General features: G+C 36.3%; 1 protein-coding gene across 1 annotated transcript; it reads right to left on the bottom strand.

The window, feature by feature from the left end:
• Positions 1-9,893: 9,893 nt before the first annotated feature.
• LOC143572207 (U-box domain-containing protein 14-like) lies at positions 9,894-12,293 on the bottom strand. The gene is made up of 3 exons (XM_077057428.1): positions 11,343-12,293; positions 10,830-11,198; positions 9,894-10,088 (listed from the first exon to the last, which is right to left on the bottom strand). Exons 1-3 carry the CDS (start codon positions 12,291-12,293, stop codon positions 10,035-10,037), a joined length of 1,374 nt encoding a protein of 457 aa, XP_076913543.1. The 3' UTR covers positions 9,894-10,034.
• Between the last annotated feature and the right edge of the window lie 8,440 nt (positions 12,294-20,733).

The raw sequence follows: 20,733 nt of genomic DNA, 5'->3' as shown, positions 1-20,733 counted from the left end.
GGAAATCTACAGGGCCCACCAACCCACCCCCAAAGTCACTCTTCTCCATACCCCCAAAGTTGCCCCTCCACGATTTCAGCGCCCAAGCCGTCCCCGAACTCTCCCACAGAGTGAACAGTCTTGGTGTGTGATCTTATAGTTATCATGTTTTTTTTTGCAATTCTCATTTGACCTTTGGTCAGAGTTTTGTTTTATATTTTGAGAGGTGAATTTGTCTATCACAAGCATTGTTTTCATAATCTAACCAGAAACCGCTAGCACAACCGGTCTGCCTATAACCAGCTGGGCTAGCCTAGTTGGCCAGGCAAAGGATGGGAAGACCCGGGTTCGATCCCTGATGCCGACCGGATTTTCCCAGATGCATAAAACCTATGCCTTTGGGCGAGGTGAGCGGGGGTTTTACCGGGAATGCCAAATGATCTTTAGGTTCCAGCGTGGGTCCCGATAATGACAACATAGTCTGGACCGAGGGTGATGGGGCCGCGAATGCGGTCGGGTTATCACTTAACTGAGAAAGTCGGCATTCAAAAAACAAAAAAAAAACAACCGGTCTGCCTATGATTAAATCACCTTCATTTGGATCGGTCAATTATAGTTTGGACGGCTGTGCTTCAATTGGTGAACCATATCAGTAGATTAATTTAGTTATATGTGTATTTACAAGACAACCAATTCGGTATGCAATACAATAACAAAAACATTTATTAAAAGGGGTTGGATAGTTGAAATCCAAATGTGCAGATAAACGTGGCTTTGGTTTGTATCTTTTAGCAAGCAAACGAAAATGGTTGAGATTTGGCAGATAAGGGTGTGTAACGAGAAGAAACAATGAAACATGGGTTATGAGGGGCCAAGGGAGTAGAAAGTATGAGAACATGGAGATGTTTTCATAGACATTTGGGTATTTAATTTCGATTACGATTTTAACCCAAATCCTTTGAAATACTAAATATTTGTAATTTTTAGAGAGATTTACGAACTACAAACCCATATAAAGGAAAATATTTTTAGACTATGTGTTGTGATTTAACAAACAATACTTAGCTAAAGCCTCATGTCACAGCCACGTAGACAGAGGGGCTTTAACCAATCCACCCGTTAACTATAGTGTTGTGGATTAACAAGTTTTAACTAACTAGTTATGAATGGTAGAGGAAATAATGAAAAAGAAAAACAAAAACAAAAAAGTTTGTTTCGTTGTTAGTTTGACGGCCCCATCTTTTCCATGTTTAATGCTCGTTGCTGTGTTAACGCTACATTAAGGGTGTGCCACCTTAGCATAACGGCCGACATTATTAGTCCACAACGAGTAGCCTTATGATAGAGGAGAAGAGGCGCTGCGGGGCTTGCAATTGTTTTAAAATTTAAGTATTATTTTATTAAAAAAATGTGTGGTTTAACTTATATATAATATTAGGGGTGGATCACAAGCCGGTTAAAATGGAGAACATCCTGGGAGACATTAAAGTGTTAAGGCTCTTGTGGATCAAAAAGTAGGGCCAGATGTTTAAACTTAGATAGGGCGAAATGGAAAGCGTTTTCTATGTAAATTGTTATGTGTTGTTTTTTGTCTGCCCCTACTAGCTACTCGGTGGTAGGGGAGTGTGATTTGTTTTAATGAAATTTGTGGTTCTAAAACTATATATATATATATATATATAAAAGACATGTATATATTAAAAACCTAGTTGACTTGAAAAAACCTTGCAAACTCAACATGTGGTTCTCGTTATTCCACATCTCCTCCTTCTAACATATACTAAAGTTTACAATAAGGGCATTATTGTCCTTTTCTTTTGAACTCATTTGTACTTTTACATGCATTTCTTATATATATTAAAAAATAATATGAATGGTAGAGCTTGATTGTAGATATAGGTAAAAGGAATATCAAATGTTTAAAAACTCTAATCGACAGAAATAATTTTAAGTGTGTCAATTTGCTTCCCAAAATGAAAATTAAATGAATTAAAAACATATGTATTAATTCATTTATTTATGTATCAGGTAAAAGGAATAAATAAGAATTATATTAAGTATAATTATTTATATTTTAATCATATTAATTAAAATATGTATATCGATGGGCAACATACTTTTTAAATTTAAAAATATGTAAATTGTATTAAATATGTAAATTAAATCTGTAAATAAACATAAATTTTTAAACTTCAAAAAATATAAATTTTATTAAAATATGTAAAACTAACATAAATTTTTAAAACTTAAAATATGTAAATTATGTTAAATCTGTAAATTAACTTACTTTGAATTATGTAAATTATCTAAAATATGTAAATAAACATAAATGTTTAAACTTCAAAATATATAAATTTTATTAAAATATGTAAAATATGTGAATTAACATAAATTTTTAAACTTTAGAATATGTAAGTTGGAGAAATATAGTTTGAAAACCCTCTTGAGTTGAAAAAACCAGTGAAAACCCTATATAACATCGTTTTTTTTTTGTTTACATGTAATATATGTTGTTACATTTAATACAAAACATCGAAAACATAAAAAAAAATGTTTTGCTTTTTTTTAGTAATTTTTATATATATTTTCAGGAGAGAGAAAATGTAAATAAACTTTTACATTTTTTATTAATTTTAATTGTGAACCACAAGATTTAATTTTTAATTAAAAACATGAGGTTAAGAATGGGTTTCTAGAGTTTTAACAACTTAAGTGGGTTTTTATTTTAACTTAACCCTATGTAAGTTATGTTAAATATGTACATTAACTTACTTTAAATTATGTAAATTATCTTAAATATGTAAATAAACATATGTTTTTAAACTTCAAAAAATGTAAATTTTATTAAAATATGTGAATTACCATAAATTTTTAAACTTTAAAATATGTAAATTATGTTAAATATGTAAATTTTAAGTTAACCTAAAATTTTGTAGAAGCTAAAAATGTCATGCCAAAAAAATATAATTTAAAATGTAGAATCTAAAGTATATCACGTTTCTTGTGAACTTTTAAATTTTTTATAAAAAAGTAAAGATAAATTGGTACTTATTAATTTTAACTAAATTTTAAAAGAATTGAAATAAATAGAGAGAATTTTTGTAATGTATTATTGATAATAAGAAAATGAAAATGGAAATGAAAATAAATAAAGACAAACAACACACTAAAATCACTAAAAAAAATAAATTAAAGAATATAATATGCATACAAATTTTGATGTGAGAGAAAACTATCTGTGTGAAAAAAATGAAAAGGATAGAAATAAGGTGATTAAATAAATTAGGAAAGAGAATGTAATATATTTATTTCATTATTTGTAAGATTGCACTACAAAACTGCAGATGAGATGGATGGGTTGAAAATTTCCATTTCTACCCTCTATTGTACTTGTATGTAATAATATATTTACTTTTATTCCAGAAAAATGTGTTTAAATCTCAATCACAAATCATATTTATAAACGGCTGAGATGGAGTTTTCAGAGTTTTCAATATATCCCTACCCTATATATATATATATATATGGAGAGAGAGAGAGAGAATGTAGAAAATAAAAACCTATTTGAGTTAAGAAAACCCGTAAAAACCTTATGTAACATTGTTTTTTTTTTACAACTTTAATACATGCTTTTACATTTAATACAAAACATCGGGAAAAAAATAGTATTGTTATTCTTTTATATTTTTTTACTAACTTTTACATATATTTTCAGAAAAAAGAAAAAGTTAAATTTACATTTACATTTTTTATTAGCTTTAATAGTGGACCATAAGATTCAAACTTTAATTAAAAATATGTTGTTGAGAATGGATTTCTAAAGTTTTCTCAACTGAAGCGGGTTTTTCTTTTATCCTAACCCTATATATATATATATATATAAAGGATCCGATAAATTAACTCCTTATCATACATTACGTACGCGAGCACAGAGAACACTGATTTCATAAACCCTAAATCACAAATACACTCACATGCCCGTCGTTTTCCCTCAAGCCATCTCCACCACCACCGGTCCATCACTCGCCGGCATCAACACACCTCCTTCGTCATCACCAGATTCAACAACGAGGGCCCGACAACTCACCGAAAAAACACGAACGCTACGACCATCAACTACTGTCGTGAGCACCTCTTTTCCATCACGACCTTTGATCGTTGTTCACAGGTAAGTTGATAAAATTGACCAATTGAAATTAATGAACCTAATTGATCAATTAACCTTGAAACTGATCCAAGTAATCATCAATTTAAAGCTTCAATCGATCAATTTAAGTGGTGGATTTTAACCTTGAATGCATTAGCATATAAGTCTAAACGCTTTAGGTTCTTAGCATGAAAGTTTTAGGTTAACCTTGAATGTATCAGGATTTAAGCCTGAACTTCTTAGCTTTTTCTTCTGAACTTTTTTGTTCTGAACTTCTTAGATTTTTGGTCTGAATTCATAGCTTTTCTTATAAACTTTTTTTGTTTTAAGCTTATTAGATTATTGTATTGAACTTCTTAGTTTTTTGTTCTGAACGTTTTAAGTTTTGAACTGAACATTTCAAGTTTTGTTCAAAATGTTTAAACATAATATTTTTAACCCTAATCAGAACTCAATTGAGTGTATTATTCTACAATTTCATAATCGATTGATGATTCTTAAGCCTCCTACACATCATTTCGATTGATTAAATCATCAGTTTTTGATCAATTTGAAGATTTTTAATATTCAGCGACATTCTATTTTGATTTTATTTTTTGACTTTTGAGATTTCATACTTTAAGTTCTGATTAGGGTTTAAAAATTGGATGAGATAGAACGAGGAGTTCAGAGTTCGGATTAGAATCGATGAATTTGAGCACGAACTAGTTTTGGGTTAATTACCAAACCTCATCGTGTGTTTTGTAATCTAACACTCTGGAAGGTGTGACATTTGAGCCAAAACAAGGTACACCTTAGTACGTATTTACCGATTAAGCAAATAAACGCCTTTTACGTAACAAACGAACGATTAACCGAACGGGTCGGGTTATGACCCAGATATCTCGGGGGGGCATCTATAAGTGTTATACGTTTAATATAAGCTAAAATATTAGTAATATGGCCTTAGTTCGATAGCAAACAAGTTAAACGAAAACATGCTCGTTTAACTACCCGCTATAGATTTAAACGCGAAAGATAGTTACAAACCAAGCATTGTATCATCCGTTAAGCCGAAAAAGACTTACCAAACCCTTATTTGAAATGTTTTAAGCGGTCCGTGAAAATATTTTTGATTTTTACAAACATATGGTATGTTTTTATAATTTTACACAAAACTAGTCGAAAAACACTTGTTTTCGCACTGTTTGACGCACCCGATAAGTTTTTAGCGCCAAAAAACCGAACCCGAACTAAATTTGGACTGGGCTTTTCGTTTTTGGGCCTTTATAATCAGTTATTGGGCCAAAATAGGCCCAAATGGGCCATAAAAAAATTCCCGGTCGCAAGAAATGGGAGTCCACCCCATTTGTTTTACAACTTCATAAGTAAACTTCAAGAAACATCATTTTCAGTTCATTTCTATCTCCAAAGCAGCTACAAAACCTGGTCTAACATCTTCCTTCAAAACCTAGGTAAATTTTGATTTTTAATCATGTTTTTCAAGTTAATGATCATAGTTAATATCATATAAACCTAGTTTAATTGCCAAAAATTATTCCTAACCATGTAAAAAACCCAAAAATGATCCATAAACATGTTTTAATCATACACATGGTGAGGAACCTGTTTTGATAGTTTTTTTGGCCATAAACACAAATTAATGGGTTGAAATGACATTTTTACGGTTCAGAAGTTCGTTTTTGTGCACTAGCCGAAACCCTAAGTTAAAAGGCTATTCTATTGATGAAAATTGGTTGGTTTGTGATATAGGACCTGTATCTAGCTTGAATAGAAGCACAAGAACCTGAAAACTTGATTAGAAGGGCGAAAATGAACCAAAACCGCTAAGGTAATACCGAATCACTCGATTACGGGCTGTTTAGGATTCGATTTTGATGTGCATATTTTTAGGTCATGAAAATTTTCAGGGACATCAGGGACTATATCATTGAGGCCCTGTTCAAATTTGGTAATTTTTCGACCATCAGAGAATATTTGGCGAATTTATTACCGAATTGGGACGTTTATTTGGGAAAAATAGCTAAAATACTTCAAAAATTATAAAATTTTTATGGGAACTCATATTTCATGTATTTTGATAACATATGAATTTTGGGATCATTTGGAGAAGTCTAAAGGTACTTTGTGTATATGCGTTCGTGTGAATTTTTATAGCCGAATTTGGGTCGAAAAGAATAGCGCACGAGTTTTTTACATTCAGGCATTGATACAGGTTGTTTTGGGACATGATTTGAGCATTCAGGAATTTTGGTGGAATTTTTGGAAATTGTTTGGGATAAACGGACGATTTTCAGGCGAAATATAGCTGATAAAATGAATTCTTATAAATTAATAAATCAGTAAAAAAATTCCAGAAATATTTTTATAAAACTCTACATATTTTAATTGATAAGTGGTTGAATTTTCATAATTTAATGATTAACGGTTAATTAATTATGCTAATTTAAAGATTAAACAAATTTAGTTTTCATAAAAACCGGCAAGTTTGCGATTAACGAATCTGCGGGAATATCAAAACACCAAGAGTGATCAAAAATCATATTTTTGGACTAATTATGTAAAAACGAACTTTTCTATGAGAAACCTGGACAATCCGGGTGGATTGTGCGCGTTTCTTCTTAAATCAAACTGAATAAACGGAAACGGGCCCCGTGGCTAATCTAGGACCCCTGTATGTGATCCTTCTTTATAACTTAATCATTTTGTTAACCAATACATTTACCCAAGCTTATTTTTCCATAACTGTTTTCTGAACGCGTAAACGAACAACTTGGTCCAGCTAGGAAAACGGGAATCTGAGCCAAGTTCAGTTCTTAGTATTAGACATTGAACAACATCACAACTTAAGCCTATTGCCACTTTCTGGGCATTCCAGCTATACCCAGATTAGTTATATAGCCCAGTTTAGTATTGAGATTATAATAATATTAAAATATTAATATTATTATAATATTAATTATAGGAACTACTGATAGCGGACCGAACAAACCACGAGCTGATACAGTACTGATTATCTACTAAACCGTGAGTTTCATGACCCCACTCTTTAAACAGTTTTACGAACTTTTGGGGTGAAAAGCATGTTTGATTACATATACATACCTGAAACATGTATTGATGTGAATTATCTAAGTGCTAACACACGAAAGTCCTCACGATCACAGTGATTAACTTCGAGCCGGTGGCTTGTGAATAGTACTATTGGTTTGACAAACCCAAACGAAATCGGCCTGGTTGCCGTGTCACATAGCGCCGTTTGCACATGACCATATTTATACAAACAGGCTATGTAGTGTTAGACATAGCTACCGGGGCATGTTGTGGGCGGAAAGGGGCCACAGTGGTTGATTGAGCGTGGGAAATGGATGCACGCAGCACATACAATCAAGGCTTCACTGTAGCTTAGCATAATTACATCATTTACATACATACATACTTATTTCATGATTACAAGTGTTAACTTGTGAATACTCATTACTGTTTTCTTGAAACTCGTGAAACTCACAAACTCTAGTAGTTGACCCGTTTTAAACTGCTTTTCAGGTGTACCTAAATTGGAATGATTTGGTGATCTGTTACTTGCCCAAGGTGTGTGGTTGATGCTATGTGAATAGAGGCAAGGGTGTTAGTAGTAAGAACGTATAGTTAACGAACTAGTTTTGTTTGTATCACATAGACTGTAAAACAATGATAGTACAAAGAAATGTAATATATTGTAAATTAGTTTGTAATATTTCTTTATAAACAATGTGTTGATACCAGAGGTGTCTGTTACATTCCCGTTTTACGCTTCCGCATTGTGCTAGTCGGGGTGTGACAAACGCCGCGTACGTAATGTACGGATAAGCTATTATTGTATGATAACCCACCTTTATATTATATATATATATGTGTGTGTGTGTGTATAATTTACGGGTTGTTTGGTAGCCTCTTAATGATCATTAAAATGCTATCTTAATGGTTAAGAGATTGTGAACTATTAAGAGGTAGTCTCTTAATCTTTTACTTTTTATTAAAAAAATATATAGTTTTAAGATGCTCTTAGCCGAGAAACATAACATCAATCGGTGGAAATGACGAAATTCATAAGAACTTTCCAAATAATCGACAATTAAAAGTAGTAAAAAAAATTTTAACTTTTAAAAAACTATAAAAGACAAAAATTATAATAGAAATTTAAGAGTTATTTAAGTTATTAAAAGGAATTTAGGAGCATAACTCTAATGAATAATCATTTTGAATCATTTTCATGTTTTGAATAGAAATTGAATCATTAGTTATGTACTATGGATAGAAATTAAGCTTTGAATATATTGAAATCAAGATCCAACAGTTGATAATTCGAACAAAATCTTATTGACTAAATCTTATATATATTGATTTAAAGCACAAGTTATAGCAAGTAACCCCACCAATCCTTGACTAAATCTTTTTTATATTGATTTAAAGCACAAGTTTACAAGATCCAACCATTGATAATTCGAACTCATGAACCTAAACCAAGGAGGCAAGGATATTCATTATGATTTATGAGTGTACATGGTTTATTTGTAGGGTTTGGTTAGATGCCAATTGTTTTGTAGGGCCGAGAAAGAGTACAGCTGAATGAAACATACACACTTAAAGCATTCTCATCCTATCATATATCTCTAAATCAAAAATTACACTAAAACTCACTACATTTTCTCTCTCAATTTCAATTAAAAAATATTTTTTATACCTTTTATCATTACCTTTTCTCTTTCCTTCACTCACAACCACTTTCAAAATATATTAAAAAAATTATATGGGATGAACAGTAACTTTTTAAATATACAGAAAAATCACTACTTTTTCTAAAATATAAAAACTCTTCACTTACAACACCCTGAATCACTCTCTAAATTATAAAAACACCACTCACAAAATAAGGGGTTGAATGAGAATGCTCTTACACCAATGAAATAATGCCAATCAGCTCAAAATCCATCTTTTGCTTTAACTTTTCTTAATATGACTAAAATCTTAATTCTCTAATCTCTAAGAACACACCTAAGATTATAAAAATCAAATATTTTGTTAGTTTGATTAGTTTATTTTCAAATTATTTTAAAATAAAAATTAAAAAAAACATGCACACATGGGGTAAAATGTAAATGCACGGACAACGTTGGGTTGTGTGATGGGTCCAATTGGGCCTGGATCAAAACAAGCTCGCTCCGGATGAAATGAGTCGTTTTAAGTAAGGAAAAAATAAAGGTTCATGCTACATAATTTGTAAGGTGGCTGTCGATGGCGACTGAATGACTGATGGTGGTGATGACAGGGAAGCGGCGGTTTCTGTGGACCCAATGGCATCAGCAGCAGCAAATATGAGTTGAAGGAAAACAACGGTCATAGACGACGCTAATCCGTTTTAGGTAGGCTAATTAATAAGAGTGACCTGTTGTATAGTTTGAGGATACCAAGATAGACCTCTATGTAGTTTTAGTCAGCCCAAATAAACTCATATACAGTTCTCAACCAAATCACCTCATCATCATATTCCCACATTAAATATTTATGGTTCTTTAATTGTATACAACCTTAGGCATTAACAATACAATATAGTTACAAACATCTCCTAAACCATACTTGCACTAATTGAGTCAAACCAAAAACCAGATTACATGAAAGATAACTCAAGTCCACAAGATAATAGGCAAACAAGCTACAAAAGCTCATTGGTTTCAAGATAAACCTAAGGTCAGCTCACTAATCTTAAATATACAACTAGTCAACGTCCTCTTTTTTTTTTTATGAAAACTCTCAACCACTCTGTACAAAACCATCAAAAATAAAACTCCCTATTCACAGTCAACATATTCTAGAAACCCACATACTATATTATATCATTCAAAACCAATACCTTAACCTGCTTTGGTCTTCAACTACATCCTTCTTGCCTTGGTTCCCTCAGATACCCAAGTAGTCTTTCAGCCTGCAAAAATATAAAACTTCTGTTTATTCTGATAAATTATTCAAGCAAAGATCTTTATTCTCACATTTATAATGGTGTGTGTATGACTAGGGGTGTAGAAACTAGCCAACCCGAGTCCAAGCTAGTTTAGGCTCAGCTTGGCCCGTTTCAGTATAAGAGGGCTTGAGTTGATTCATTGAAATTTGTATTTGTAAGGCTCGAACTCGGTTCAATAAAATTATATATTGTCATTATTTAATATAACATATATTTATTAGATATTTTTATCACATCTTCATATATATAATAATAATAGTTATTATTAAGTACATTAAATAAAATTGCACATATAATAACTCGTTTAGGCTTTTTCTAGCCTGCTCTATGTCGATATATGAAGCTCAGGCTTGAGGTTGTTTAAGCCCAACTTGATTCGAGTTTTTAATGAGCTCATCTCGACTAGGTTGTTTAAGCCCAACTTGATTCGAGTTTTTAACGAGCTCATCTCGACTAGCTGATGAGCAACTCGGCCTGTTTACACCCTTAATATTTGTAGACCCATTCTCCTTGCATAATCCAGTTATGATATGTGCAAAAGCATTAATAATTTTACATCAAACATTAAATGCACCCCAAAACCAAAAGTAAAGCATGAAATGAGTGTCACTTTCTAAAAGAATTCCAAGAATCACAAGCCAAAAAGATGTAAAATCCAATTCACGGAATGAAATAATAATTAAAAATTTATTGAACAAACTTTACCTTATGCTTGGCTCTAGCAGTACCGCTCTGCGAAAGAGCAACCAACGGCGGAATAACACCTTCTCCGACCAACAACCCTCGGTTCCTAACGCCGTTAACCCCTTCACAAAGCTGTAACAGCGTCACCACCGAGAACTCCTTCCCTTTAACCGTCACACCGTCTTCAATAACCTCCACCAGCACGGGTATCCCACCTTCTTCCACAATTGCCGTCTTACCTTCCTCCACTCCCGCCATACTGCTCAACACCACCAGCGCCTTCTCCGCCATCCCCGCAGCCCCTTGCTCTTCCGAAGCCTCTCCGGCCGCCACCACCAGCTCCACCAACGGCTTCACAACGCCCGCCGTCACCGCTCTTTTCTTATTTGCCTAATTACGCACTTTTTAATTAGATAAATGATAGATGCAGTATTATGGAAATAGTAAATATAGTCAGCTATTTAACATTTTTAATCTCTATATGCTATAAACCGTAATCTTTGTTGGCACAAAGTTAATTAACATTTAACTGACCTTCATTGAACATAATTTATATAAAGTCGTTAACGCGTCCTTCTTGCCACGATTCGAACCACTAATTAAGAGCGAAACTAAGGGCGGAATCGCACCGCAGGCTCCAATCGAGACCTTATTCTCATCGATCATGGCTAAATTAAGCAACGCACACGCCGCGTTCTGTTTCGCCACCTCCGTACCGGTTTTCAACACATAAATCAACGATTTCACAGCTCCAGCACCAGCAATCAACGGCTTGTTCTCGTCTAAAAGCGATAAGTTCAATAACGCCGTAACAGCGTTCTCTTGCGTCCACGGATCGGCGCACCGGAGAAGCGGAAGTAAGGCTGGAACCGCACCGGACTCGCCGATTAACGCTCGGTTCTCAGATCGGTTCTTCGCGAGCAACCTGAGCTTCGCTGCGGCTGACCTTTTTACGGCGACGGAGTTCGAACTCAGACTATCGATACAGATCTTAACCGTCGGTTGTAAATCTTCCGGCGATATACTCTCAACAATCTCTGTAGAGAAACTTTCCGGTTCTGATTTCTCGTTCGATTCATTGGATACTTCATCGTCGTTCGTTTCCTCCGGCAAGCAAGCTAAACGCTGCAGCTCACCGGAGATATCACTGCTACAAGCTGAAAAATCACTAAAAATCTGTGATATTCCGAGATACTCTTCTGTTGAAGCAGTGGAGGCTGAAGACTTTGTTGACTTATTATTCGCAGTAGCAAGCTGCTGCAGATGAACATCGATGACGTCATCGGTTAGATTATTAATATTATTATTCTCCGATTGGTAGAAATTGGAGCAAGTGCTGGTGGTGGAGTATTCAGAATGGTAAAAATTTGATCGGACGGTTCGCATTGAACGGCCGAGATGCTTCTGGAACCTTGACGGGGAGGAGGCAGGTGATGATGGAGGTGGAGTGTAATAGGAAGTGTGAGATTCTTGAACTGAGACCATTTGGGGGATGTTGGATGAGAGAGTGAAGGTGGTTGTTATTATTATTATATGTTTTGCTTTTTGGGGTTTGGGCGTGACAGACTGTGGAGTGTTTGACAGCTAAATAAGGGTTGAGGTTAACGTTTGGGAAAATAAGAATCTTTCACTAGTGACATGTGTAATATTTTATGGATTACTTTACTTTTTCATATGATTCATTGATATTATTTGCTTTTAATCTCACTTGTAGTTTTAATTAACCCATCTTTCCATTCACATAAACGTAATCAGCTTTTTCCGGATGCTTTTTCTATTTTATTTTCCTTAACCATCTTTTATACTAAGCAAATACAACGTTCCAATCCCTTTTATTCTTAAAAGACTATTTTTGAATAAAATATTTTGAATGAGTAAAAACTTAATACATGAAATAAAATGCTAATTTGAAAACAGAAAAAAACTTGTGAATAAAATAATACTTCATTAAATTAAAAAAAAAAATTGAAGAACAATCATAAAATAAGATTGCAATATCATGCATTTTTTAACGCATTGCAATATCATGTTTAAACAATCCTGACAGTTTTTCTATCTTTATTTCTATAATTACACTATAAATTATTATATTTTGTCTCTTATATATAATTAAATAATACTTTTCCTACATCTTTATCATTACATTTTCTCTTCGTTTCACTCACAACCACTTTCAGATATATTAAAAAAATAAATAGAGGTTGAACAGTGTTCCTCTAAATTTACTCTTACTCATCTCTTTAAAATTTTCCCTCTCCTTCACTCACAACTATTTATAGCCCCTCTAAAAAGATTTGGAGTTATATCTCACAATACTTATAGAGGAGCTGTTGTGAATGCTCTAACATCGTATTATTTCACGCTTTATATAGATCATGACTTTTTTTAATTAGAAAAGTATTTCTAAATTTAAATAAGATATAGTAGTTAAGCGACTTTTTTAACAGAAGAAACTATTTTGTGCAGTTTGGGCTTTAGGACAGCCACATCGTGGGTAAGTTTCGAGTGTTGCTGAGGAACATGGGGCGGTATTCCTAAAGGCCTCACGTTAATGTGTCATACCCCCTCAAAGTTGTATTAACTAAGGCAGTGTTTGGCAGGTATGAATGAGAAAGAAAATGGAATGAGTCATTACGAAAGAATGAAAAAAAATAGATGTTTGGTTGATTAATGGAATGAAATCAACGATTACACAAGGAATCTCATTTCATAAAATCAATTCCTTCCCACCACCCTTCCTTTTTTTTTCATTCCATTCTTCTTCCACAATAATCTCTAGAGAACACCGCATGATAACCATCGCCACCTGACCGCCACCACCGTCATCGCCATACCACTATCACCGCTGCCGCCACCACCTGACCACTGCTACTACCACCGCCGCCACCACCTGACGACTCCGCCACCACACTGTCGTTGCCTGACCACCACCATCACTGCCGCCACCACTGTCGTCGCCACCATCACCGTCATCAGCGCTACTATTTTGGTCAAAAATCACCAAAGCAATAATTGAACAAATTCGTTAAATGAGGTAGAGTGTTCTTCAACAATGTGCTACTAAGTATAAAAGTAAAGGGTTGACACAGCGATATAGCGAGGAAAAGCTTAGGATACTGGTGAGGATCTTTAGAAAAAACCTGGAGGGGAAGATTATCCACTGCCTCAGTTTATTAATAAGAAAAGGCGATTACATCTCGAGAACAGATTGTGAACGATGGCTAGAATACAAGTGTAGTGCAGTGGGTGTGTTTTATATATCCTATAATGTTCATGATAGCCTCTTTATATAGAAAGAGAAAACAACTATAAGTCCTACAAATCTGGGAACCCTAGCCGCCATGACCGCTTGAAGATTTGTTCTCCAATCCCACGTGCATTTCAACTGATCCTCTAGTCTTTCAGGTAGAATTAGTCATTTACCCGTTGTAGACTGTTATATCTTTGAGTAGCCTGCAAGCGTAACATAAATAAAACAAGTATAGTCGGTTAGTTCAGGATTCTGCAGGTAGCTGGGAATCTGAGCTATTAGGATAATCGTCAAGATCACGCTAGAATAAAATGACCCCTAACAATTTTCCCCAAAAAATATTACAGTTGTCAACCATAAATTCACAGCTGTCATATTTTTTCCACTCAATTAAAATTTTGACTTTGGCGGACTAAGGTAACTTGATAAGACCCGGTGCAATTTCCAAGATAACCGAACCGCCATTCCTTTATCCCGATTAAACCCCTATAATTAATGCTGGATCATTTATAATCTCATCTCACTTCCGTCTCCAGGTGCCTTCTTCTTCTCTCTGACTTAGGGTTTCCTCGTTCCTCTTTCTTTTTACCGACCATGGTTAAAAAGAGATCAAAAACTTCCGCCTACAGTAGCGGAAATACCCATCCCGACTTCGAATGTCAGTAAATCCTTGTTGATTCTGATTTTGAAGTTTGCAGTTTCTTCGATCTTAACCTGTCATACCTTTAACCCAGTAATGCCTTCCCTTCTAAAATCAAATTTCATCCTTTCAATAAGACCCTCCGCTCCGATTGCATTTCCAAAAAGTGGCTTGGCTTCCTGGCTTACCCCTTCACCCTCGGCTTAACATACCCCTTTCCTGATTTTATTACTCGTTTCTTCAAGGTCACCGGTATTAGCTATATTCAGACTATGCCAATGCTATGGAGAATTATGTTTACGTTAACAAGATCATTACAACCCATGATATCGACCTCTAAATTTCTGACTTAGCCACCATTTACAATCTAGGAACCCACAGGTCTGGTTGATTCGTCCTTCAGTTGATGTCTAGTCAACTACCCCTGATTATAAATACAAAAAGAAACGATGGGCAATGGTATAGCAGGTTTTTTGTCCAAAGGGATTCCATCCACGGAGGCGAAGAACTTCCTTACCGACGGGTTAATAAGGGTAGGAAATGTAGGATTTTAATCATAAAGGAAATAAATTGATACTTATTTTGCTTTTTTCTTATGATTCTCAGTGAAGTTTACCGATCTTGTGACTCCTACATTTGCTGCCTTAAAGAGGATTCCTGCAATTCTGAAGATTCCTGAGGAGGAGCGTTATTTCTAACTCAAAGTCTTACCCTCTACGGATTTCGAGCTTTCAACAACCGAGAGGATGTCAGGTAAGACTATTGTCCTTAATTGTTTCATATTTGAGTTTTTTCTTCACTTCAAGATCCTGATCCTCACTACAATATGCCAAGGAATGGGACTTGATGACCTAGAGAGCACCGTCATGAAGAAAGAGCATGCTACCGTTGAACACCATGATTTGCCATGTATAATGTGATGACAAGACCATCATGGTGAGGATCCAATATGTTTTCTTTGTCTTCTTGTTCAAAGGTTATAACTTTTTTATCATCGAGGAGCGTTGTTCTGGTGGGTCTGGTTTCTTTTTCGGGCATGGATTCTTTGGAATGTCTTTTGCCGGGGAGTAGGAGGTGACGGGCGACCCGTAGGAAAGCATCTAAGCGATATAAAAGATATAATTACGGTTACGGGATTAAGTTAATTCCATGGAATTAGTTGACTACGGTTGCTCGTGTGTTTGCATGTTTAAGGAGCTAGAGAGCGGTGTTACAAGAACACGGGCGAAAACGGTGAAGGAAACGGAGCTGGAACGAGAGAGTTACGAAGAAATCAAGTCGCGGAAATGAGCTCCACCGTGGCCCACGGTCTGAACCATGGGTCACGGTCCATCTGGTGCAAAAACTCCAGAGTCCACCGTACCATGGAGAAGAAGGACACCGTGGAGGCGACCGTGGCCCACGGTCCTGGGCGGAGACAAAGTTGCATGTCTTTTAATAGGCCGTTTGGGAGTGTCTTTTGGACTACCTTTTCACCTTGGCCGGCCTAGAGGCGATTTTGGAGAACAAAAAAATTATTTTGGGTCTTGTATTGATTTGTTTTATGTCTTGGATTGTGAGAAACAAGTTACTTGATGCAAAGATGATCTCCCGAACCATGAGTGGCTAGTTACTTCGGTATTTCTCTCGGGATGTAAGGTTATTTGCAAAACACTTTTGTTTCTTGTTCTTGAACTTGGATTGATTATCTAAATGCTATGTTAGTATGATCTTGTGCTTGTGTGATTGTTTGTAGCTTGTCTATATTGTTTCCATCTAGCTTTTAGCCATATGTTCTTGGTGTCGTTGGCAATCGAGATTGAGTGGAAAGAACTAGGGAGAATACTATTGATTGATTGATTAAGTAGCAACCTCGCATTCTAGAAATCCGAGTACTTAGTGCTTGATTAATCACAACAATTGCATACACACAAAACCGAGATATTACGGTTTATCCATTGCAAAAGTGTTGAATAATAACCCGAACCCCGAGAGGAATACTTGTTTAATTTTCGTTTACAACTTTCATTTAGTTTAATTTAGTATTCAAAATCAGATCAAAACCAACTTGGAAATTACTTTGTGTCAATTACATTTATCTTAGTTTAATCGTTAAGCTACTTGGTTAACACATTTTCCACAAACTCTTCGTGTTCGATACCCACTTACTGCTATCTAATTTAGTTGTATTTGGTTTAAGTTTGCGTGAGCCTTCGACTTTACGTCAAATTTTGGCGCCGTTGCCGGGGAGTAGTGCGCAACGTGTGTTACTTTTGTAGTTTTTGTTTAATTGTTATTGTCAGTTTTACGCGGGTTGTGTTAGTGTGCAGGTATCTATAGGTATATGCATACGCGAAACTCTCGGTCTTCATCACCGTTAGTTTTTGATCTGGAAATCGAAAGATCTGCTCGTCAGAATCGGATTCTTCAAAGGGAGAATAAGATTACTAGGACACCAAGCACGCACAGTCAAACAACTGACACCACCTATACCACCACTCATCAACCCAGAAAATCTTCCTTCCAATGAAACCGTTACCACTCCAAATCCTACTAGTGAGCCAACTTCGACCGTGTTTAGCTTTCAACCACCATCTAACCTTCCACCATTGACTAATTTCATGCCCACTCAAGGACAATCATCAAACTCACAACAACAATCACCTTTCCAATCTCAACAAAACCCGTCTTATAATCAACCATACACATTACCACAAGACCCACCCATCATTCATACTTCACCGGGTCTTAGGTCGGGCCCGCATTCATTTGGCGGGCCACGTTTTGGTGATAATAGCGAAGGGTACAAAGAGTATGAAGAGGGGTATTCAAGTGGGGGCGACGGAAATCAAATAAGGGTGCAAGGTCAATTTGGGTATGTTGCACAACAACAAGTGCAACAATGGGGTGTACCACATGTAAATCAAGCACCATTGCAACAACCACAACCATTGCAACAAGTTCCTCCACAACCTCATTTTCAACAACATCAACAACCAATACCTCAACCTCAATTCCAACAATACCCACCGCCGAGGCCGGTGTATAGGAAAATGGGCCAACCAAGAGTACCAATGGGGGGTACCGAGAAGGCATGTGAGAGAGATGGCGAGGGGAATCGAAACTCACTTTTGACCAATCATTACAAACAACCCATCTCCGGTGGTCATTCCTCAACATCAAAATGGAAGAACATTTGAGGTTAGAACCAACGCACTCCAAAGTTTACTAAAGTACAAGGGTTTAGCAACCGAAGAACCCTATTTCCATTTGGAGGCATATGACTTGATTTGCAACACGATCGGGGGTCAAGGTTTTTCACCTGATGAGGTCAAGTTGGTTTTATTCCAATTTTCGTTAGAAGATAAGGCAAAAAGATGGTTTTACACCTTGCCTTCCGCATCAATCTATACTTGGGCCGAGATGCAACAAAGGTTCTTGGAAGAGTTCTACACAGCCCAAAAGACAAATGATGCAAGATGAAGTTTGAGAAGCTTCCAACAACAATAGGGTGAGATGTTTCATGAAGCCTTTGAGCGATTCAACATGATGATCAAGAATTACCCTCACCATGGTATTGCTCTTTAGGAATTGTTGAACGCGTTTCATGAGGGATTGAGTACGGAAGACGAACGGGACTTAATGTCAATCACAAATGGTACATTTGGTACAGATTATGAACAAGATGATTGGGAATTCTTGAAACAAATGTCGGTTACATCGAAGAGAAAAGCTCAAACTGCAAGAAGAGCAAGACTGGCTACCACGAGACCACAAGTGCATGCGGTTAACAATGAAGAACCTCAAGTCTCTAATCAAGTGTATGATGTATGCACGAGCTGTAACGAGTTGGGACATGCAAATGATTTGTGTCCCGGTGTGGAAGGGCAAGTTGAAGAGGTAAATGCAATTCAAGGTCAAGGGGGTGGTCGGAACTACAACATGAATTCAAACACCTACCACCCCGGGTTGAGAAATCATCCCAATTTTCGATATGGCAACCCATCGAATCAACTCAACCCTAACTTCCAAGGAACTTCTCAAACCCATTTTGTCCCTCGTCAACAATATTTCAATCAAGGGAATGCTCAAGGTGGGAACAATCAAGGAAGTCAAAATCACTTTAAAGGAACGGGTGGAGGTCAAATCGGGTCTTCGGACCAAGGTGCATCAAGTGGGAATGAGGTAATGGATATGCTAAAGTCAATGCAACAAGACATGCAGAAAAGAAATCAACTTGATGAAGCCCGAATGTAAAAGGATGAAAGTCGAGACAAAGCCATCCAATCATTAACCACACAAATGGGTCAACTTGCAACCGAGGTGGCGGAATTGAAGAAAAACAAAGGTAAATTGCCAAGCGACACCAAGGTAAATCCTTCTCATAACTCGTCTCGTAATGTTCCTATTAATCATGTTAGTGTGTTGAGAAGTGGTAAAGAGTATAAGGCGAACTTGTCACCGGATTTGGTTGATGGGGGAAGTTGAAGAAATCACGGGTAAAGAAAGTAATGATGAAGAAGTTGAAATTAATAAACCCACTAAACATGTCACTTTTGAGAAACTAACCCAAGCCTCGGGTCAAGCCCAAAATTTAAATGACAAAAATAAGGAAGTGGAGTCAAATGTAATTCCATTTCCTTCGGCTTTACTTGACCCAGGCAAGAAAAATATGATTTCAAAACGGGGTCCTCAAAAGGAGGAAATGTGGGAGGTGTTTAAGAAGGTTAAAGTAAACTTACCTTTGCTTGAAGCAATCAAACAAGTACCCGTTTATGCGAAATTTTTGAAAGAATTATGCACTCAAAAGAGGCAACAAAAAAGTGCCTAAACGAGTGGATTTAACCGAGCGAGTAAGTGCGGTTTTAAAAGGAGATCTCCCTCCTAAGCTTCAAGATCCGGGAACACCCTTAATTAACATTCAAGTAGGTGACTTTCAAATGTCTAGGGCATTATTGGATCTTAGGGCGGGGGGTGAGTATTCTTCCGGGGGGTTTGTATGACCAATATGACTTTGGTCCCTTGAAACGTGTGGAGACCACGGTTGTATTGGCTGATTTGTCTCATAAACTCCCCCGGGGAATCGTACGGGATGTGATTGTGAAGGTAGATGAATTCTATTATCCCGTGGATTTCTTGGTCTTGGATTATTCATCGGGTGACTCAAGTCAACAACAAAATGTTATCTTGGGTCGTCCATTCTTGAACACGGCTCATGCCACCATTGATTGTAGGTTTGGTACTGTTGACATGGCATTTGGCAACCGAAAAATACGTTTAAATGTTTTTACTAACGTTGCTAATTCTTTGAGTGGTGAAGAATGTTTTTTGGCAGATGTGGTGGATCATTGTAATCCTCATGAATATGATGAAGATTGTATGGAAGCTTGTATTTGTGATGATTCTGAACAGGTACACATGTGTGCTTTGCGGTTGGAGGAGCACAAACAAGATGCTTTAGCTTTGCAAGAGAAGAGACCACCATGGACACATCAAACGAAAAGTTTGCCAAGGGAGATCAACTCGGACACAAAACCATCCTTGGAATGTCCACCAAAAGTGGAGTTGAAGGAGCTTCCAAGTCACTTGAAGTACGTTTTCTTAGGAGAGAATGAAACCCTTTCGGTTATCATTGCCTCTAATTTGGAGGAAGTTCAAGAGCGGGCATTGATGAAGGTGTTGGTAGCACACAAGGCGGCCATTGGGTGGACACTTGCAGATTTGAAAGGTATTAGTCCTTCTATTTTTATGCATAAAATAATTACAGATGAAGAGGCTAAACCAACACGAGGGACTCAAAGGAGATTGAACCCGAACTTGCGGGAAGTGGTGAAGAAGGAGGTAATCAAGTGGTTGGATGCGGGGATCATTTATCCCATTTCAGACAGTGCGTGGGTGAGCCCGACACAGGTAGTGCCCAAGAAAGCCGGCATCTAGGTACTTAAAGATGATAATGGTGAGCAAATTGCCACCCAACCGGTAACCGGGTGGCGAGTGTGCATCGATTATAGGAAACTGAATACCGCCACCTCAAAAGATCATTTTCCGTTACCGTT

Source organism: Bidens hawaiensis, unplaced genomic scaffold, assembly GCF_021521415.1.
Source record: "Bidens hawaiensis isolate Kalapana, Puna unplaced genomic scaffold, B.hawaiensis_p1.1 tig00025770_1, whole genome shotgun sequence".
NCBI classification, from domain to species: Eukaryota; Viridiplantae; Streptophyta; class Magnoliopsida; order Asterales; family Asteraceae; genus Bidens; species Bidens hawaiensis.
This window is presented reverse-complemented; position numbering and strand designations above follow the sequence as displayed.